This window comes from Phocoena phocoena, chromosome 15, assembly GCF_963924675.1.
Source record: "Phocoena phocoena chromosome 15, mPhoPho1.1, whole genome shotgun sequence".
In the NCBI taxonomy this organism is placed as follows: Eukaryota; Metazoa; Chordata; class Mammalia; order Artiodactyla; family Phocoenidae; genus Phocoena; species Phocoena phocoena.
Window position 1 is genome coordinate 7,323,461 of NC_089233.1, and position 17,847 is coordinate 7,341,307.

The 17,847-nt window shown below is 55.1% G+C and overlaps 2 protein-coding genes across 2 annotated transcripts; one reads left to right on the forward strand and one right to left on the reverse strand.

Moving 5' to 3' along the window:
• Nucleotides 1-211: 211 nt before the first annotated feature.
• PLOD3 (procollagen-lysine,2-oxoglutarate 5-dioxygenase 3) lies at nt 212-7,781 on the reverse strand. Its single transcript, XM_065893625.1, has 19 exons — nt 7,249-7,781; nt 6,795-6,886; nt 6,492-6,628; nt 6,220-6,383; nt 5,977-6,089; nt 5,742-5,805; nt 5,101-5,198; nt 4,736-4,837; nt 4,435-4,560; nt 4,117-4,238; nt 3,607-3,711; nt 3,368-3,493; nt 2,972-3,113; nt 2,781-2,894; nt 2,526-2,594; nt 1,951-2,055; nt 1,297-1,443; nt 987-1,112; nt 212-645 (listed from the first exon to the last, which is right to left on the reverse strand). The coding sequence occupies exons 1-19, from the start codon at nt 7,358-7,360 to the stop codon at nt 490-492; spliced, it is 2,220 nt and encodes a 739-aa protein (XP_065749697.1). The 5' UTR covers nt 7,361-7,781; the 3' UTR covers nt 212-489.
• A 535-nt stretch (nt 7,782-8,316) lies between these two features.
• ZNHIT1 (zinc finger HIT-type containing 1) lies at nt 8,317-16,465 on the forward strand. Its single transcript, XM_065893403.1, has 5 exons — nt 8,317-8,360; nt 15,145-15,315; nt 15,765-15,844; nt 15,969-16,138; nt 16,228-16,465. Exons 1-5 carry the CDS (start codon nt 8,339-8,341, stop codon nt 16,247-16,249), a joined length of 465 nt encoding a protein of 154 aa, XP_065749475.1. The 5' UTR covers nt 8,317-8,338; the 3' UTR covers nt 16,250-16,465.
• Nucleotides 16,466-17,847: the final 1,382 nt, after the last annotated feature.

A 17,847-nucleotide genomic window follows, 5' to 3' on the forward strand; every position in this document is an offset into this window, starting at 1 on the left:
CCTCCTCACGTCCTCCCCCAGCTCTGGCAATGACAGGGAGTTAGACGTGGGAGCCAGGGAAGCTTCCAGGCTCCCACTCTGCTCTAAAATCATGTCTCTGTCTTTTCTTTTTCTCTGTTCTTTTCCTCTGGAAAACCCCGGGTCTCCCCTCTACACTGGGTGGCGGGAGGGATACGGCGTCCACAGGTAGATGAAAGAATGGACTCAAGAATTACAAATCCTCTTTTATTGAGAGGGAGACTGAAAAACAATAATTTATCACGTGGTGAACACCCAGAAGCCCTCTCCCCGGGAACTCTTGGGGGCTGAGGGGTGGAGCAAGGGGGCTCCCTGAGCTTCCTGAGGGCCGCGTGGTGGGAAGCGAGGTGACACATTCAGTCCCAGGCACACGGAACATACACCCAGGAGGCGAGGAGCTGGACAGACCCCCTCCGAGGAGGGCGGCACAGGAAGGCACAATGGCAGGGAAGCTTGGGCAGTGGTGGAGCGTCAGGGGTCCACAAAGGACACCATGATGTAGCGAGTGCCCCGAGTGGTGGGCAGCCCCTCGTGGTAGTGGGTGAGGCGGCCAGGGTGCAGGAGCCCCCAGCCCTTCCGGGGGGACGACACCACGCAGTCGTAGCGCAGGAAGCGGCAGCCACCTCCCTGGGAAGACGAGAAGGGGCAGGAGTGCAGAGTGAGCGGAAGTGGGGGCTGGGCGGCGGGCTGACAGAGCGGGGAGAGCCCGACCGGGGGAATCAGGGAGGGAGGACACAGGTTTGGGCATCAGCAGATGGGAGACCCAGGAGAAAGGGTGAGGCTGCCAGCCCGGAAGGGGTCCAGAAGAGGATACCCACGAAGTCACTGAGAAATATAAAGAAGGCAGACAAGGGGGAGGGAGGTGACCGAGGAGTGTGTGTAGGGATGGTAAGGGGGCGGGACACAGGGTCCTGCGTGTGGGGAGGGGCCCTGGGGGCGCCCTGAAGTGGAGGGCAGTAGGGACTCACCTCATAATCCAGGCCCTTGTGGTTGAGGGCGACATTGAGGGTGAAGGTGGATGAGTCGTGATGTGGCCGCAGAGAGGGCTGCTCATCTGGCCGGTAGCGGACCACAAAGTTCATCACCGCCCGGGTCTGTGACAGGGACACGGGAGGAGAGGCTGGAGGGATGGCCATCAGGTCCGGGGAAGGGGAGGGGTTCTCACTGGTACCTGCGGGCTGCCTCCCCCAGGGCTGCCCTCCTGTAGGATCTCATTTTATGGGGCCGGGACGGGGTGTGGGAGGTGGAGGCGCAGGGGTGGCGAGTGCAGCGGCCCACCTTGGTGTGGTAGCCGGGGAACAGGCTCTCGGTCATGGGCCCCACGTACGTCCGCAGCAGCTGCAGCCACTGGTCCTCATAGCCCACCTGCTTCATGTGGATGTCCACGGTGGGTACGTTCTCGTAGCCTCCAGCCAGCCTTGAGTCCTGTGGGCAGCGGGCACTGAGCCGACAGGGCAGTGTCAGCCTCCCCCTCCTCTTGCTCCCAGGCCTTAAAGCCTGTATTCCCTCCGTCTGGAAGTCTCGACCACTTCTCAGCTTGCCTCGCTCCTCCTGTCCTCTGAGTGTCAGCTAAGACGTCACCTCTTCTGCGGAGCCCCTCGGTCCCCCCACGTCTGGGTCAAGGGTCCCTCCTGAGCCGCCCGCAGCACCCGGGCTGCCCACCACAGCCTTCAGAAGCTGGGTTTCTGCTGCTGCTGACAGCGGGTGAGACCCAGGAGGGCAGACCCAGGCCAGGGCTGGCGGCTAGGACCCACCCCGTAAATATTTCTTGAACGAATGGATGAGTGAGTGAATACAGCTGTGCCTCCTGTGGGCCCCTCCCCCTTGGGGACCCCTCTTTGCTCCCACTCTCTGGATTCCATTTTCCCTCAATCAGGGAAGTTTCACCTCCGTCCTCCTGGGGACCCCCTCCCCCCTGCCCCAGCCCCTCACCTCATGCCGGCCTCCTGACCACTGGCCGTAATGCTCCGTTTCTTCCACCAGCTCATCGCACATTTGCTCAGACAGCAGAGGGAACCAGTACACGTCCGGGCAGGGCTGCGGACGGGCGGGACAGGGCGAGAACAGCAGGGCTGGGTCATGCTCGGGGAGCGGACAGGCAGCCAAAGGAAGGGAGAGAAAGCAGGGAGCAGAAAGGGAAGCCAGGAGATGAGAGAATCTGCAGGAATGGGGATCTGAGTGTGGGGATGGGCCAGGAGGCGCTGGGCCAGAGAAGGTGGGAGCAGTGCTGAAAACATGGCGCAAATGGCACGGGGGTCCTGGAGCCCCGGGTTCTGGGATAGTGGTTTTCAAACTCATCTTAAAAAGTATAATTTCACCCATACACCAATATACCCAACAGACAAGAGAGGACCACCCAGATTAATGCCAGGATGGGGGCTGCAGGCCTATCTGCTCTGCCTTTGCCCTCAATGCATGAGCAGAAAACCCTGAGGCACCACTAATCCAGGCGGTGGACCCAGGGGGTGATGGCCATGCGATGGGTCGGGGTCCTGCGTGGGGCTCACCTGTTCCACGAGTCCCTCCCCTTCCAGGGCCCGGCTGTAGTTCTCGTGAATATACTGCTCCTTCCAGTCCTGGGGGATGGGGGGAGGTGCACCTTGACCCGGGCCCTCTTCATTCCATCTGCTCCCGCCCAGGAAGCCCCCTCCCCAGGCAACAGGAGAGCCTGCACAGCACGCATGAGCATGCGGTAGGTCTGGGGCATCCTCCTTTAGTGAAGGAGGGGAAACTACCTTCTGAGCGAGGGGCCGCCGACTCACCAGGGGGTTGTCGAAGATCTGCCAGAGGTCAGGGTGCAGGTGGTCTGTGTCATACCGGGAAGTGGCCAGGAGGCGCCCAAATTCGTGCTGATTGCTGAGGTGGAGAAAGATGCCCTGGAGTGGAGGGAGGGTGTGAGAAGGGTGACAGGGAGCAAGGGCCTTGCCCCGCCTCGAGCCCCAGGCCCACTCACCTTATCCCGCAGGCTCTTGCAGAAGGCCATGTCTGGGTCAGTGTCACTGCCCGAGAACACCTCCCTCTGGGGCAGCTCCGTCCTCAGGGTCTCCCCGCGGATCACATAGGCCTGGGATATGTAGGGCACATTCCACACGCCCCTGGAGGCGCCCACACCGGGGTCAGCTACGTGGGCGAGCCCCACAGTCCTGCCCTGTTCCTCCCAGGGGCCCCTTCCCTCGAGGGCTGTGAGCTGCTAGGTCCCACTGGCTTCCCCCGTCAACCCTCTCGTGCCCCCCTGCACGGTCAGTCCCTGCCCACAGCCCCCACTGGGCCCCCGAGACTGGGGCTTGGCGGCAGGATGCAGGGTCTCCGAGGGCCCAGGCCGGGGCAGGGGAGGGGCTTCAGGACTCACGCTCGCTTCCGCTGCACCAGCTCCACGTAGTCCTCGGAGCGCGCGTAGTACTCATCGGGGCTCAGGGCTCCCCAGAAATTGGACCACAGCTTCCCGTGGCGGGACAGCATGGGCGCTATCACCTTCCTGTGGACGAGCAGAGGTGAGGGCCGGGCGGAGTTGTGCCCCACGCCCAGGGGAGGAGGGGGGGGTTCCCTGGGGACTATCTGGGGGCCCTCTGGCTGAACCAGCTGAGTGACCTGTTCTCTTCAATGAGGATGCGCAGGGTCTGCGGGTTGCTGATGACCGCGTCTGCGTCCAGGCTGAAGTAGAATTCACACTTGGGGTCCTGCCGACAAGTGTCCCTGGAGGTGACAGACCAACAGACAGATGAGCTGAAACGGGAGCAGGTGTGGGGGGAGAGGGGACTGTAGAGAGGGTGGAACTCCCCCTACCCGCTGAGGAGAAGAGGAGGAAAGTGGGTAGAAGCATCAGCAAGAGGACAGCAGGGAGAAAAGGACTGGGGGGGAGGGGGAGGGCGGGAAAGGGGGAGGCCGAGGCCTCTGCGCCTCCTCCCCCGGGACCCCCAGATTCTTCCATCTGTGCGGGGCAAGGGAGGGACAGCACACTTAGTGGCTGGGAGTGCGCCACTGTGGAGGCCGAGGAGAGGCTGGATGGGGAACGGAGAGGGAAGGGGGCTTGCAGTGGGTGGCAGCCCCTTCCCCACTGCTTTCACCGCCCCCCCCAACACCCGCCCAAGGCTCACTCACATGGCCATGTCCCTGGCCTCGCCTGGCGTCAGGCCCTCCTCGGGCCCCACCAGCTTCACAGCTGAGAAGTGGTCCTGCAGCTGGGGCCAGGAGTCAGCAATGTGGGGCTCGTGGTACACCTCCTGGAGATGGCGGGGGGAGAAGGGGGAGATGGGGAGACCGAGAGGGCAGAAAAGATGGTGCCTGAGGGACAGGAGCGGGGAAGGAGGTGAGCAAAAAGGGTGCAGGAAGGAGTCTGGGATATAGGGAGGGGGAGTTCTGATGAGGGCAGGGGCGGGGTCCCTTGGGAGGGAGAGGCTGTCAGTCGGGGTGTCTCACGTTGTTGTGCAGGAAGAGGGTGACCCTGTCGGGCGGATAGTCCAGGAGCAGCAGCCGCTGGAGGAAGCGGGGCAGGAATGGGGTAGGTTGTTCCACAAACACTGCCAGAAGCACCCGGGGGGGAGTCTGGAAGATACAACGTGATGGGGCTCAGAGGAAAGCCCACCAGTCTGTCCTCCACAACCCTGGCAGGTTTGCGGGTCTCCAGGGGCTTTGCCCCCACCCACTGCTGCCTGGAATGCCCTCCCTGAACCTCCTGCTTCCAAGTGCTCTCCCACCCATGCTGGCACCCCCTCCTCACCTGCCCCCCCGGGAGTGGCCTCCGGTCCTGGTCACAGAACCCACAGCCTCCCTCAGGAGTCCAGCCATTGGGGACGTAGTTTCCCAGGTAATTCAGCTGGAGCTGTTGGGAGAGACGGTGAGAGGCTGAGGCTGATGAGTCCAGGGCCAGAGGTGAGGGAGGTGGGGCAGACAGGGAGGGGACAGGGCAGGATGGGGAGTGGTGGCCACTGAGAAACCCTCCCAGCACCTGTGCTTCTGGGGTTGGGGAGGACTCACTACATGGAAGGGCTGGAGGAACCTGGGGGCTGGGGCGAGGTCTGGGGCAGGGGCTGTGCGGGCAGGACTGACTGGGGCTGGGGCTGAGGGTATAAGCAACTGGGGCACCTTAGTGGGGCCGTTCCCATGGACCACAACAGGAAGTGTGTCATAGGCCACATTCCGGATACGCACGCGATTCTGACCAAACTTTAAGACCACCTCATCTGGGGAAGAAAGGCCAGGCTTCAGACTCCCTTTCCCCCAAAGCTGCCAAACAGCACGTGCTTCTAAATATGGGGGGGCGGGGGCTGCCCAGCTTCTCTAGAGGATGAAGGACTGTGACCCATGGGGCAGGGATGGGACACCTTCTCTCTCTGAGGGCACTGACCAGGCTGCTGTCACCCTGGGGCACCCCACCACTTACTACCTGTGCGACCTGGGCAAGCCACTGGCCCCTCAAAGAGGCAGTTTCCCCATCTGTAACAGGTGGATAACCACAGACCTGCCCTTTGTAGAACTGTTGTGTTAAATGAAATTACAGAAGTAAAGCCCTGGCCCAGAGCCCCGCCTCGTAGTGTGTCAGACAGACGTCAGGCGCGACCACTACTGCTGCTGCTATTAGCGCGGTGCACCTATCAGCCATTCCGACGTTTGATGAAGTTAACATCGAGGTGAGTCGAAGGTCACCCCAGTTCTACCAGGAGCCTCTCCCACATTCAGGACCCCCAGCAGCCTCCCATCACCCCTTCAGATTGCCTTTTCCTCACCTAAAGCCCCGTTGAGGTTCTGAAAGATCTGCGATTTATGATCCAGATTAAGGCTGAGTTTCTCCTGGATGGGATGAGATGGGGCAGGTAATTAAAGAGGCGGTGGGACACCATTTCCCACTCTTTTCTCTTTATGTCTTTCAAGAAGCCTCTTTACCCCTTCCCTCGCATTCAGCCTGAGAGGCCTGCCACCTCCAGAGCTTCAAGTCGGGCCCCCTCTTCTGCCCCTCCCTACCCTCAGTCCTGGGTCCAGGTAGAGCCGAGTGTAGAACAGCTGATCGTCATCGTCATCTTTGTACTTCCACTGGCGGACAATTTGGTGGATAGCAGGGGCGAAGCCAATGAATCCTGGGTGGGGGGAGGGGAGGTGCTGACTCCAAGATTCCCAGGGTCCCAGGACCTGTCCCCACTCCCTCTCCAGCCCTCAGGCACCTGGAACACTCCATGCCCCACCACTTTTGGACACTCTGCCACTCACCACCAGAGTTGAGGAAGCGCTTCCCCGTGCCCACCTCAGGGTACTGCTCCGCCAGCCCCCACTCGGGCCAGCAGAAGCCCTCTGCAGAGAAGAGCAGACGGCTGCCACTCTGGACAAACTTCTTCAGCAGCTCCGAGGGGCTGCCGGCCAGAATCACGTCGTAGCTGGGGGAGGAAGGGGAGGATGAGCAGGACAGCCACTAGGAACCTCAGTCTCCTCACCCCCTCTTTCTGTCCACCCCTCTTCTTTCTCCCCAGCCCCAGCCCCTTTACCTGTCCACAAACATGATGACCATATCCTCCCTGTCTGCATATTTCTCCATTTCCTTCTTCAGCCACCTGACCTTCTGTCCTCCACCAACCGTTCGGGCTACATCGCCCCCTCGCCACTCCTGTCCCAGGCCCAGGGTCTGTGGAGGAGACCCAGAATGCCAGGGAGGGGCTCAGGCGGCCAGGTGGTCCCACCGTCCTGACCAGGCTCACCGTGGGGTCCCAGGCATCCAGCCCTCAGCCCACTCCTAGGCTAGACCCCACCCCCACCCCTTCTAGAGGCCATGAGAGTGTTTCTCTCCTCACCCGCACAGTGTAGTTGAAAAACTCCGCTGACCGCAGGAAACGCCGGTATCCTTCTGTCTCGCCTGTGGCCACGGTGATCACCAGCAGCTTCTCTGTCACCAGCCAGGAATTGACACTCAGGACCCACTCGCCCAGCTCGCTGCCCGGCAAGCTCCACTCACCGCAGGCCCCCTTTCCCTCCCTCTGACTCTGCTCCGGTTCCTCCCCTCTTTTCCGCATTCCCTCTTAAACTCTTCCAACCCAGGGAAACTTGACCCCAGTGAAAGCCGAATGGGAGTAACACCCAGAAATTCGGGGTCAGTTCCCATGGGGAGGGTGGAAACAGTTCAGAGCGAGGAGTGGGCGAGGGGCCGTGTGATTCGGCCCTAGAGAGCCCGCTGGGCGTGGGAGAGGCCCGCCTCGACCCTCTCCCCGGGGTCAGCCTGGCGCCACTCGCCCCTCCCCGGGTTCTCACCTGGGTTGACAGGGTCGCTGCCCCGGGGACGATTTGAAGCCGAGGCCTCAGGAGGCGGCGACAGCAGTAGCAGCAGTAGCAGCAGGAGCCGGAGTCCCGGGCCCGAGGCCATGACGGGGAGCTGGCCGAGGGGCACACAAGCCCGCACCGGGCTCTGGCTGTGCGCCTGGACCCCAACTCCGGAGAGAGGCTCTGGGAAAAAGGACGGGGGCTGCTGTGCGGCCCGCAGCTAGGAGGAGCCGGCTTGGGGCTCCGCCCCGGGGGAAAAAAAAAGCGTACCCGGAGGTTACAGAAAACTCGAGATGCCGGGCCTTAGACAAGGCGAGGATTGTCCAGGGCGGTGGGCAGAACTGAACGAGCGGGAGGGGGCGCCCAACCCGGAGGCGGGGGAGGGGCGGGGACTAGGGCTGGCGATCCCGAGCCGAGGACTTTTAGAGCCAGCCCGGCCCACAGCCAGCCTAACACTTCAGGAAGGTGAAACGCGGAGAGGGGAAGTGACCCCTTGCGGGTCCGGCGGAATGCGGAGGTGGGTCTTTGCCACAACCCTGCCTCGGGCAGCCGGGTGGAAGACCCAGAAAGAGGCGATGGGGACGCGCGGAGCGGGTTTGACGGCAGGGAGGGAGAAGGCCGAGGAATCTGTGGCCCCAAGGGATCTGGGGGGTGAGGTTTTGGCAGAGGGTCACCGGGGACCTCTGGGATTGCCCACTGAAGCCAAGTTCTTTGGTACTCCGGCCCATCATCTTCACTGCCCAGGGGAGAAGCTCCATGGGATGCCTTTGTGATGACTGTATCTTCAGACGGACCAAAGGAAAATGACGTTTCTTGAAAGATCACTGGCAACACCCCTTTAAAATGACCCATTTCGAGGGTCCCGCAAAATACACAACTACACCGAGGTCGGAAGTAGTTTTGCCCGTATAAAATATGGCGGAAAGCTTTCTGGTCTCTAAGGGAACATTACGTAGTCAAAGCGGTGGATTACACTGCGCACGCGTAGGGGCACGCGCCACAGGAAGTCGTGATGACCCTAGCACAGCGCGTGATTTAGAACGCGTGCGCAGTAGGCTCAGCTGGCGGCTGTGTTGTGAAAATGGTGGAGAAGAAAACTTCGGGTATGTGAGCCCCTGGCTGTTGGCCCCCTATCCTCCTCTAAAATCGAACCTGGCCTAGGATTCCCTCAACCAGTTATTAGTCTTAAATCCCTACCCAGGACCTCGGGTCCTGACGTCGGGGCAGACCCCCAAACCATTCGTTCACGTTTTATTCATGCTTGCTGCAGGCCGGGCCCTGGGGATGGAGAAAGAAAAAAAGATCCTTAGCATCCAAGAACTGGCTTTCCGGGAGCTGGGCAGACGCGCAGACTTAACACTGCATTTCAGAGCGATACGTGCTATGGTAGAGGGATGCAGAGTGCCTGGGCTCGGGGAGGAGTGGCATCCAACCCAGCTTCTGGGAAGGAGGGGACTGGAGGGAAGGAAAACGCTTGGATTGAGTCCTGAAAGTCACAGTTTCGCTCAGTGCAGGTGCGTGGGGACTCCTTCCCTGCAGCGGAAACCGCACCTGAAGGTAGGAGAGCAAGAAAAAGCAAATCGCTTAGGAAGCCAAGTTCACAGTTCTGGGGCTTGCAGAGGAGAGAGGCTGGAAGGCTAGGAAAAGGTATCCTTGAAAGGCATTGTATACACTGCCGAAGAGTTTGAACTCTCTGGAGAGGGCGGTGGAGAGCCATCAAGGTCTTTTAAGGCAGGGGAGTGACCCAGACAAATTTGTCTCTTAGAAAGGGAGTTTAGCTTCAATGCGGAGGATGGATTGGAGCGACTAGAGCTGCGCCGTCCAGTAGAAATTTCTGGGATGATGGGAATGTTCTTAATCAGCACTATTCAGTATGGCAGCCAGTAGCCACGTGTGGCTATTGAGCGCTTGAAATGTGGCAAGATTGAGAAACTGAATTTAAAATTTTATGTATCTTAATTAATTACATCTTTTTTTTTTTTTTTTTTTGTGGTACGGGGGCCTCTCACTGCTGTGGCCTCTCCCATTGCGGAGCACAGGCTCCGGATGCGCAGGCCCAGCGACCATGGCTCACGGGTCCGGGCACGAACCCGTATCCCCTGCATTGGCAGGCGGACTCTCAACCACTGCGCCACCAGGGAAGCCCAATTAATTACATCTTTTTTTTTTTTTTTAATTACATCTTAATTAATCTACATCTAAATTTCAGTAGCCTCATGTGACTAGTGGCTGCTCTGTTGTGTCGTGCAGGTTCAGAGATTGGAAGGCCAGTTAGGAAGCTGTTGAGGAATCCAGATAAAAAGAGATGAGGGTCAGAACACTGCCAGATCGACTTGTAATAAATACAGTCATGTCATCTTTAAACCCCTCACTGGATCTCAATCACCCTCACCATAAAATCCCCAAATCCAAATTCCTTGATTATTTTTTTTAATGTTTTAATTTATTTGGTTGCGCTGGGTCTTAGTTGCAGCAGGCGGGCCCGTTAGTTGTGGCATGTGAACTCTTAGTTGCAGCATGCATGTGGGATCTAGTTCCCTGACCAGGGTTCGAACCCGGGCTCCCTGCATTGGGAGCTCGGAGTCTTAACCAGTGGACCACCAGGGAAGTCCCAAAGCCAAATTCCTTTAGATACTTAAAGGTAAGATTCTTAATGGTCTGCCTAACTTCATATCCCCATCCCCCCCAACACACACATACTTTATATACCAGCCATACAGAACTTTAAAAAATTTATTGAAGGCACTACAGTCTTTCATCCAGGCCTTCCCTCATGCTGGTACCAAGGCCTAAGACACCCCACCCCCATCCCAGTCAGGCTAACTTCTATTCATCAGTCAGGCCTCAACCTAGACTTACTTTCCTCTGGAAAATCTTCCTGACTGACTACCCCAAGCCCCAGTTATGTGTTTCTGTCATGTGCTTTGTAGTACTTTGTACTTCCCTGTCCTAGCATGTACTGTCCTGTACTGTGCTTGTTTATTTGATCATTTATATTCCCCACCTGACTGTAAGCTCTGGTTGTATTCCCAGAACCGCCTGGTACTTGGAAGGGAGGCAGTATAGTACAGCGCTCAAGAGGATCTTTTTTGATGCTGGGCAGTTCTGGGTTTGAATTCTGACCCAGGTGCTTATTAATAGCTGTGTAAACTTTGGACAGGTTCCTTAACCTCTGAACTCCAGTAAACTGGGGATGATAATGATACCTATTTCATAAGGTTGACGTAAAGATTAAAGGATTCCATTTATGCAAAGAGCTTAGTACAGGCAGATCTCAGAGATATGCAGGTTTGGTTCTAAACCACTGCAATAAAGCAAATATCGCAATAAAGTGAGTCACAAAAATTTTTTTATTTCCCAGTGCATAAGAAAATTATGTTTAGGGACTTCCCTGGCTATCCGGCGGTTAAGACTCCACGCTTCCACTGCAGGGGGCACGGGTTCAATCCCTGGTCGGGGAACTAAGATTCCACATGTGCTCGGCGCGGCCAAAAGAAATCTTTTTTATTTTTACGTTATAGTCAGTTAAGTGTGCATTAGCATTATGTCTTTTAAAAATGTACATGCCTTAATTTAAAAGTACTTTATTGCTAAGAAATGCTAGCCATCGTGTGAGACTTCAGCGCATTGTAATTCTTTTGCTGATGGAGGGTCTTGCCTCGATGTGGATGGCTGCTGACTGATCAGGGTGATGGTTACTGAAGGCTGGGGTGGCCGTGGCAGTTGCTTAAAGTAAGACAGCAGTGACGTTTGCCACATTGATTGACTCTTCCTTTCGTGAAGGTTTTCTCTGTAGCCTGCAATGCTGTTTGATAGCGTTTTACCCAGAGTAGAACTTCTTTCAAAATTGGAATCAATCCTCTCAAGCCTGTCACTGCTTTATCAACTAAGTTATATAATATTCTGTTTTTTAAAAGTCTTTGTTTTTTCCTTTCCTTTCCTTTCCCTTTCTTTCTCCTCCCTCCCTCCCTCCCTTCCTTCCTTCTGTCCCCACACAACTTGCAGAATCTTAGTTCCTCAACTAGGGATTGAACCCTGGCCCACTGCAATGGGAGCTCATAGTCCTAACCACTGGACTGTCAGGGAGTTCCCTGTTATGTGGTACTGTGAATCATTTGTTGTTGTTTCAACAATCTTCACACATCTTCACCACGAGTAGATTTTATCTCAAGATAAAATCTTATCTTTCTTGGGCTTCCCTGGTCGTGCAGTGGTTGAGAGTCCGCCTGCCAATGCAGGGGACATGGGTTCGTGCCCCTAGTCCGCGGAGCGGCTGGGCCCGTGAGCCATGGCCGCTGAGCCTGCGCGTCCGGAGCCTGTGCTCTGCAGCGGGAGAGGCCGCAGCGGTGAGAGGCCCGCATACCGCAAAAAAAAAAAAAAAAAACCACTTTCTTGGCTCATCCAGAAGAAGCAACTCCTCATCCATGAGTTTTATCATGAGATTTCAGCAATTCAGTCCCATCTTCAGGCTCCCCTTCTAATTCTAGTTCTCTCGCTGTTTCCACCACATCTGCAGTTACTTCCACTGAAGTCTTGAATCCCTCAAAGTCATCCATGAGGGTCGGAATCAACTTCTTCCAAACTCCTGTTAATGTTGACATTTTGACCTCTTCCCATGAATCACAAATGTTCCTCATGTCATCTGGAATGGTGAATCCTTTCCAGAAGGTTTTCAATTGACTCTGCCCAGCTCCATCAGAGGAATCATTACCTATGGCAGCTATAGCCTTATGAAATATATTTCTTAGATAACAAGACTTGAAAGTCAAAATTACTCCTTAATCCATGGGCTGCAGAATGGATATTGTGTTAGCAGGCGTGAAAACAACATTGATCTTGTTGTACATCTCCATTAGAGCTCTTGGGTGAGCAGGTGCATTGTCAATGAGCAGTAATATTTTGAAAAGTATCTTTTTTTTCTGAGAAGTAGGTATCAACAATGGACTTCAAATATTCGGTAAACTATGTTGTAAACAAATGTGCTGCCATCCAGGCTTTGTTTTTCCACTTATAGAGCACAGGCAGAATAGATCTAGCCTAATTCTTAAGGGCCCTAGGATGTTCAGAAGGGTAAGTGAGCATTGGCTTCAACTTAAAGTTACCAGCTAGCTGCTCTAGCCCCTAACAAGAGAGTCATCCTATCCTTTGAAGCTTTGAAGCCAGGCATTGACTTCTCCTCTCTAGCTATGAAAGTCCTGGATGGCTTCTTCTAATAGAAGGCAGTTTTGTCTACATTGGAAGTCTGTTGTTTAGTGTTGCCACCTTCATTAATTATCTTAGGTAGATCTTCTGAATTTTTTTTTTTTTTTGGCCGTGCTGCGCAGCTTGCGGGATCTTAGTTCCTCAGTCAGGGATCGAACCTGGGCCCACAGCAGTGAAAGCGCACAGTCCTAACCACCGGACCACCAGGGAATTCCCTTAGAGCTTCTGAATAACTTACTGTAGCTTCTACAAGAGCACTTTTAAAAAATATATTTATTTATTTATTTGGCTGTGCCGGGTCTTTAATTGCGGCATGCGAACTCTTAGTTGCAGCATGTGGGATCTAGTTCCCTGACCAGGGATCGAACCCAGGCTCCCTGCATTGGGAGTGTGGAGTCTTAGCCACAGAACGCCAGCGAAGTCCCTCTACCTCAGCACTTGCTGCTTCAACTTGCACTTTTATATTATGGAGACAGCTTCTTTCCTATTTAAAAAAAAATTTTTTTTAAATAAATTTACTTATTTATTTATTTATTTTTGGCTGCATTGGGTCTTTGTTGCTGCGCACGGGCTTTCTCTGGTTACAGCGATTGGGGGCTACTCTTCATCGCGGTGCGTGGGCTTCTCATTGCGGTGGCTTCTCTTGTTGCGGAGCATGGGCTCTAGGCACACGGGCTTCAGTAGTTGTAGCGCGCAGCCTCAGTAGTTGTGGCTCGCGGGCTCTAGAGCGCAAGCTCAGTAGTTGCGGCGCACGGGCTTAGTTGCTCCGCGGCATGTGGGATCTTCCCGGACCAGGGATCGAACCCATGTCCCCTGCATTGGCAGGTGGATTCTTAACCACTGCGCCACCCGGGAAGTCCCTGGCTTCTTTCCTCAAACCTCATGAACCAACCTCTGCTCGCTTCACACTTTGTTTCTAACCTCTCTCAGCCCTCACCTCTCTCAGCCCTTGTAGAATTGAAGAGAGTTAGGGCCTTGCTCTTTATTAGGCTTTGGATTAAGGGAATGTTGTGGCTGGTTTGATCTTCTATCCAGACCACTAAATCTTTCTCCATATGAGCAGTAAGGCTGTTTTGCTTCCTTGTCATTCAGGTGTTGACTGAACTAGCACTTTTAATTTTCTTCAAGAACTTTTCCTTTGCATTCACAACTTAGCTGTTTGGTGCAAGAGGCCTAGCTTTTGGCCTGTCTCAGCTTCTGACATGCCTTCCTCACTAAGCATAATCATTTCTAGCTTTTGATTTAAAGTGAGAGACATGTAGCTCTTCCTTTCACTTGAACACTTAGAGGCCACTGTAAGGTTATTAATTGGCCTAATTTCAATATTGTTGGGTCTCAGGGAATCGGGAAGCCCGAGGACAGGGAGAGAGACTTGGGACAGCCGACTGCTGGAGCAGTCAGAACACACACACATTTATCTATCAAGTTTGCCGTCTTGTATGGGCGCAATTTGTGATGCCCGAAAACATTTACAATAGTAACATCAAAGATCACTGGTCACAGATCACCATAACAAAGATAATAATAATGAAAACGTGTGAACTATTGCAAGAATTACTAAAATGTGACATATAGACACAGTCTCAGGCTATGGAGAGCTCAAGCAAACTCACTGGATTTGGCCCTAGATGGTCACTGGTGTCCTGAGTGTGAGTGGTTTCCATTGAATGGAAGTTGGTTTGCCAGGGGTTGGTTAGGAGTGGATGGGAGGTAAGGAAATAAAACTTACCATGGACTGTGCTCTCAAAGCAGAGTAGGTATGAAGTCGGATAGACACGTGAGAGTTTATCAGGTTTTTCTGTGGAGGGGAAAGTACCAGTTGAGTGGGAGGGGTTGAAGATGCAAGAGTCAGGGAGGACTCGAGCTAGAGGTAAAGGGTTTGGGTTTAGCAGTGGGACTTGGGGGTGCATCCACTTGGAATGGAGGGACGGGGGGTACCCATGCAGTTATGATTGAGGGTAGGCTGATGGATGAGCATTTCTCCATGGTGGCTCATTTCCTTTTAGGTGGGAAATGAGATTGCTGAGTGTAAAGTCTGAGTGCATCAAGGTCCCAGTGGAGCCTGGAAGCCCCGAGTGTACTGTGGTCTCCGTCAGCATGGTTGTGTGATTTCGGCCAGCAGTGAGAGGTCTCCAGGAGGCATTTCATTGGCTGGGTCTGGGATTGGGAGGAAAGGCTGGGGCCAAAAGGATAGAAAACAGGCATGAATGGGGACTTACCTGGTGGTCCAGTGGCTAAGAGTCCACGCTCCCAGTTCAGGGCGCCCAGGTTCGTTCCCTGGTCAGGGAACTGGATCCTGCATGCCTTAACTAAGAGTTCACATGCCGCAACTAAGAATCCCGCATGCCACAACTAAAGGTCCCACATGCAACAATGAAGATCCTGTGTGCCGCAACTAAGACCCAGCGCAGGCGAATAAGTAAATAAATATTTTTTTAAAAAGAAAAGAAAAGAAAACAGGCATGAGTGACTGAAACGGCAGCCTTAGGTAGCTGGGAAGGAAGCAGCCAGAGTGGGTGATATATTGGGAGAAGATACAGGGGCCAAGGGCTGGGGGACTAGGATGAGATCAGAGAGCTGTGCCTCCCCAACCCCTGGACGTCTTCCACACATGGCCCAGAGCCAAGGCCGCCCCAGCTTCTCTCTTCTCTGACCCCGTAACTCTTCTGGCCCCATCCCATCTAGTTCGCTCCCAGGACCCTGGCCAGCGGCGGGTGCTGGACCGGGCGGCCCGGCAACGCCGCATCAACAGGCAGCTCGAGGCCTTGGAGAATGACAACTTCCAGGACGACCCCCACGCAGGGCTCCCCCAGCTCGGCAAGCGGCTGCCTCAGTTTGACGATGACGCAGACACTGGTGAGTCGGGTGGAGGAGGAAGCGGGGGCCAGGTGCCAGGAGACAAGGCTGCAGGAGGAGGGAAGAGCCTGCCCCGGTCAGGGTTTGTAAGGACATCAGGCTGGGGGATGGGTGATCCAGGAGCTCCTCTGGCTCCTTCGAGCCAGCTGCTCTCCCTTTCTGTGCTTCAGTTTCCTTTCCTGTATGTATCCATAGAATGAAGAAGCTGGAGCCGATGAGCTCTGGGATCCCTTGAGCTCGGACACAAAGCTCTAGATATAGGGAGGGTGGAGATGGAGGAAGGCTTGGCTTGGAGAAGTGGGGGGTAGGGAAGGGTGGTAGAGAGAGGCCGGCTTAGAACCCAGGTGGGCACCTGGGCGATGAATGGACACGGGGGATCGGAACGGTGAAGCAAAGAACCGGTGTCTTCCTTGGCATGTGCCAAGTAACTCATTGCTCTTGACCTCTAGGAAAGAAAAAGAAGAAAACTCGAGGTGATCATTTTAAACTTCGCTTCCGAAAAAACTTTCAGGCCTTGCTGGAGGAGCAGGTGAGAGGAGCTGGCTGGGGAGGACCCCACAGGGCAGGGATGCACCTGCAGACATCCTTGGCCCCGGCAGGTGTTCCTGGAAGGGGACAGAGGGGTCACAGGGCCAGCCCCCTTGTCTCTGCAGAACCTGAGTGTGGCTGAGGGCCCCAACTACCTGACGGCCTGTGCAGGACCCCCATCCCGGCCCCAGCGTCCCTTCTGTGCTGTCTGCGGCTTCCCCTCCCCCTACACCTGTGTCAGCTGTGGCGCCCGGTATTGTACTGTGCGCTGCTTGGGCACCCACCAGGAGACCAGGTGAGGGGCCCCCCGGGTCCACACCCTCCCCGCCCTCCCCCACAGCCTCCTGGACCCTCTGCTCATCCTGGGCTTCCTCTGCCTTGCAGGTGCCTGAAATGGACTGTATGACCCTAGGCGTCCGCAGAGAGGAAGGCCTTCCGTGCATCACCTGGCCTCGGAGAGGGCGTCACCGAAAGGAAAGGCGCTCCCCCTGGACCAAGAGAGGAGCCCAACAAAGCTCATGTCCTGTCCTCCAGGGAAGACCAGTGTTGCTCCCAGGGACTGTGGCAGGGCAGTGGGCTGAGCCCTCAGAGCGCTGTTGTAATAAAAGGTCTCGTGCGAGGAGGAGGCTGCCTGTGTGGTCCTGTGGGGTTTTGGGGGTGAGGCTGATGGGTCTCCTGTCTCTCGAACTCATGCTCTGTGTCTTTTCCTACTCCCACTGTCTGCCCCTCATGGTCCCTGACGGTGAAAGATTTTGTCCCATTCTCCTGCCACCCCCAGGTCTTTGCATTTCTTGGCTGCTTCTTTCTTTTTATATATATATAAATTTATTTATTTATGGCCGCGTTGGGTCTTCATTGCTGTGCACAGGCTTTCTCTAGTTGCAGTGAGCAGGGGTTATTCTTCGTTGCGGTGGCTTCTCTTATTGCAGAGCACGGGCTCTAGAGCGCAGGCTCAGTAGTTGTGGCGCACGGGCTTAGTTGCTCTGCAGCGTGTGGGATCTTCCCGGACCAGGGATTGAACCTGTGTCCCCTGCATTGGCAGGCAGACTCTCAACCACTGTGCCACCAGGGAAGCCCCTTGGCTGCTTTATGTCACTATTTGGGTTATTGATTTAGTTTTTTTTTTTTTTTTTTTAATTTTGTTTCTATAGTTCCTCCGGGTATCTTTTGAGTACCGCTGGCTCCCAGGACTGGTTATGGGGAAGTGGAGTGAGGGGAGGGGTGGGGATGGGGGTATAGAAGGCGCCACAGAAGGCACCAGCGCTGTCTTTGTCCTCTGGTTCTTAACCAGATGGGAGAGACTGGGACCTCATTCTTGGTGCTGCCTGTGTGAGGCAGCACTTGTCCTTAGGAAGCCCCTCTTACCAGGGGCTGTGGTGTGTGAAATTATTAGCAGAGAGAACCCAGAAATTTCTGGGAAGCGTCAGGAAGTTCACGGTGTAGAGGCCCCTGTTCTTGGTGGCCCTGGATGCTGTAACTTCTGTGCTACTAGAGCTTCTTACACCCACACCTTCTCTAAGTGGATTGCAAGCTGTGAGCTCTTAAGTGCCTTGGAGTTGCTGTCTTAAGGCCCCGTACCCTGTTGCAACATAGCAAACCAGGTGCTTAGGAAATATTTGTTGCACAAATTACTTCAGTAAGATATTGATGAGATCCAGCCAAGCTGGTGTTAAGGAACTGCTGGGGACTTTCTTGGGGTTGGCCCAAATGTTCCCAGTGTCTTCCTGCGGAGCTTCCTGCCCTTTCTCTGGAGACTTGGTTGGGCAAGTGGTGTTGGTGACATCTTCGTGTTCAGTGGTGGTGAGGACAGGGTTTAGAGAAAGTCCTCGGTGTGGTGGTTTTGAAAAATGGCTGTAAAATTTTTTACTATCCTTTCATCAAAAGGTGGTGCTTGGTCCCCTTCCCCTGGGATCTGGGCAGGCTTATGAGTGCTCGGACCAGTAGAAAATGGTAGAAGAGCGATCACGTGACACTCAAGGCGAGGTGGTAGAAGGCAGTGCAGCT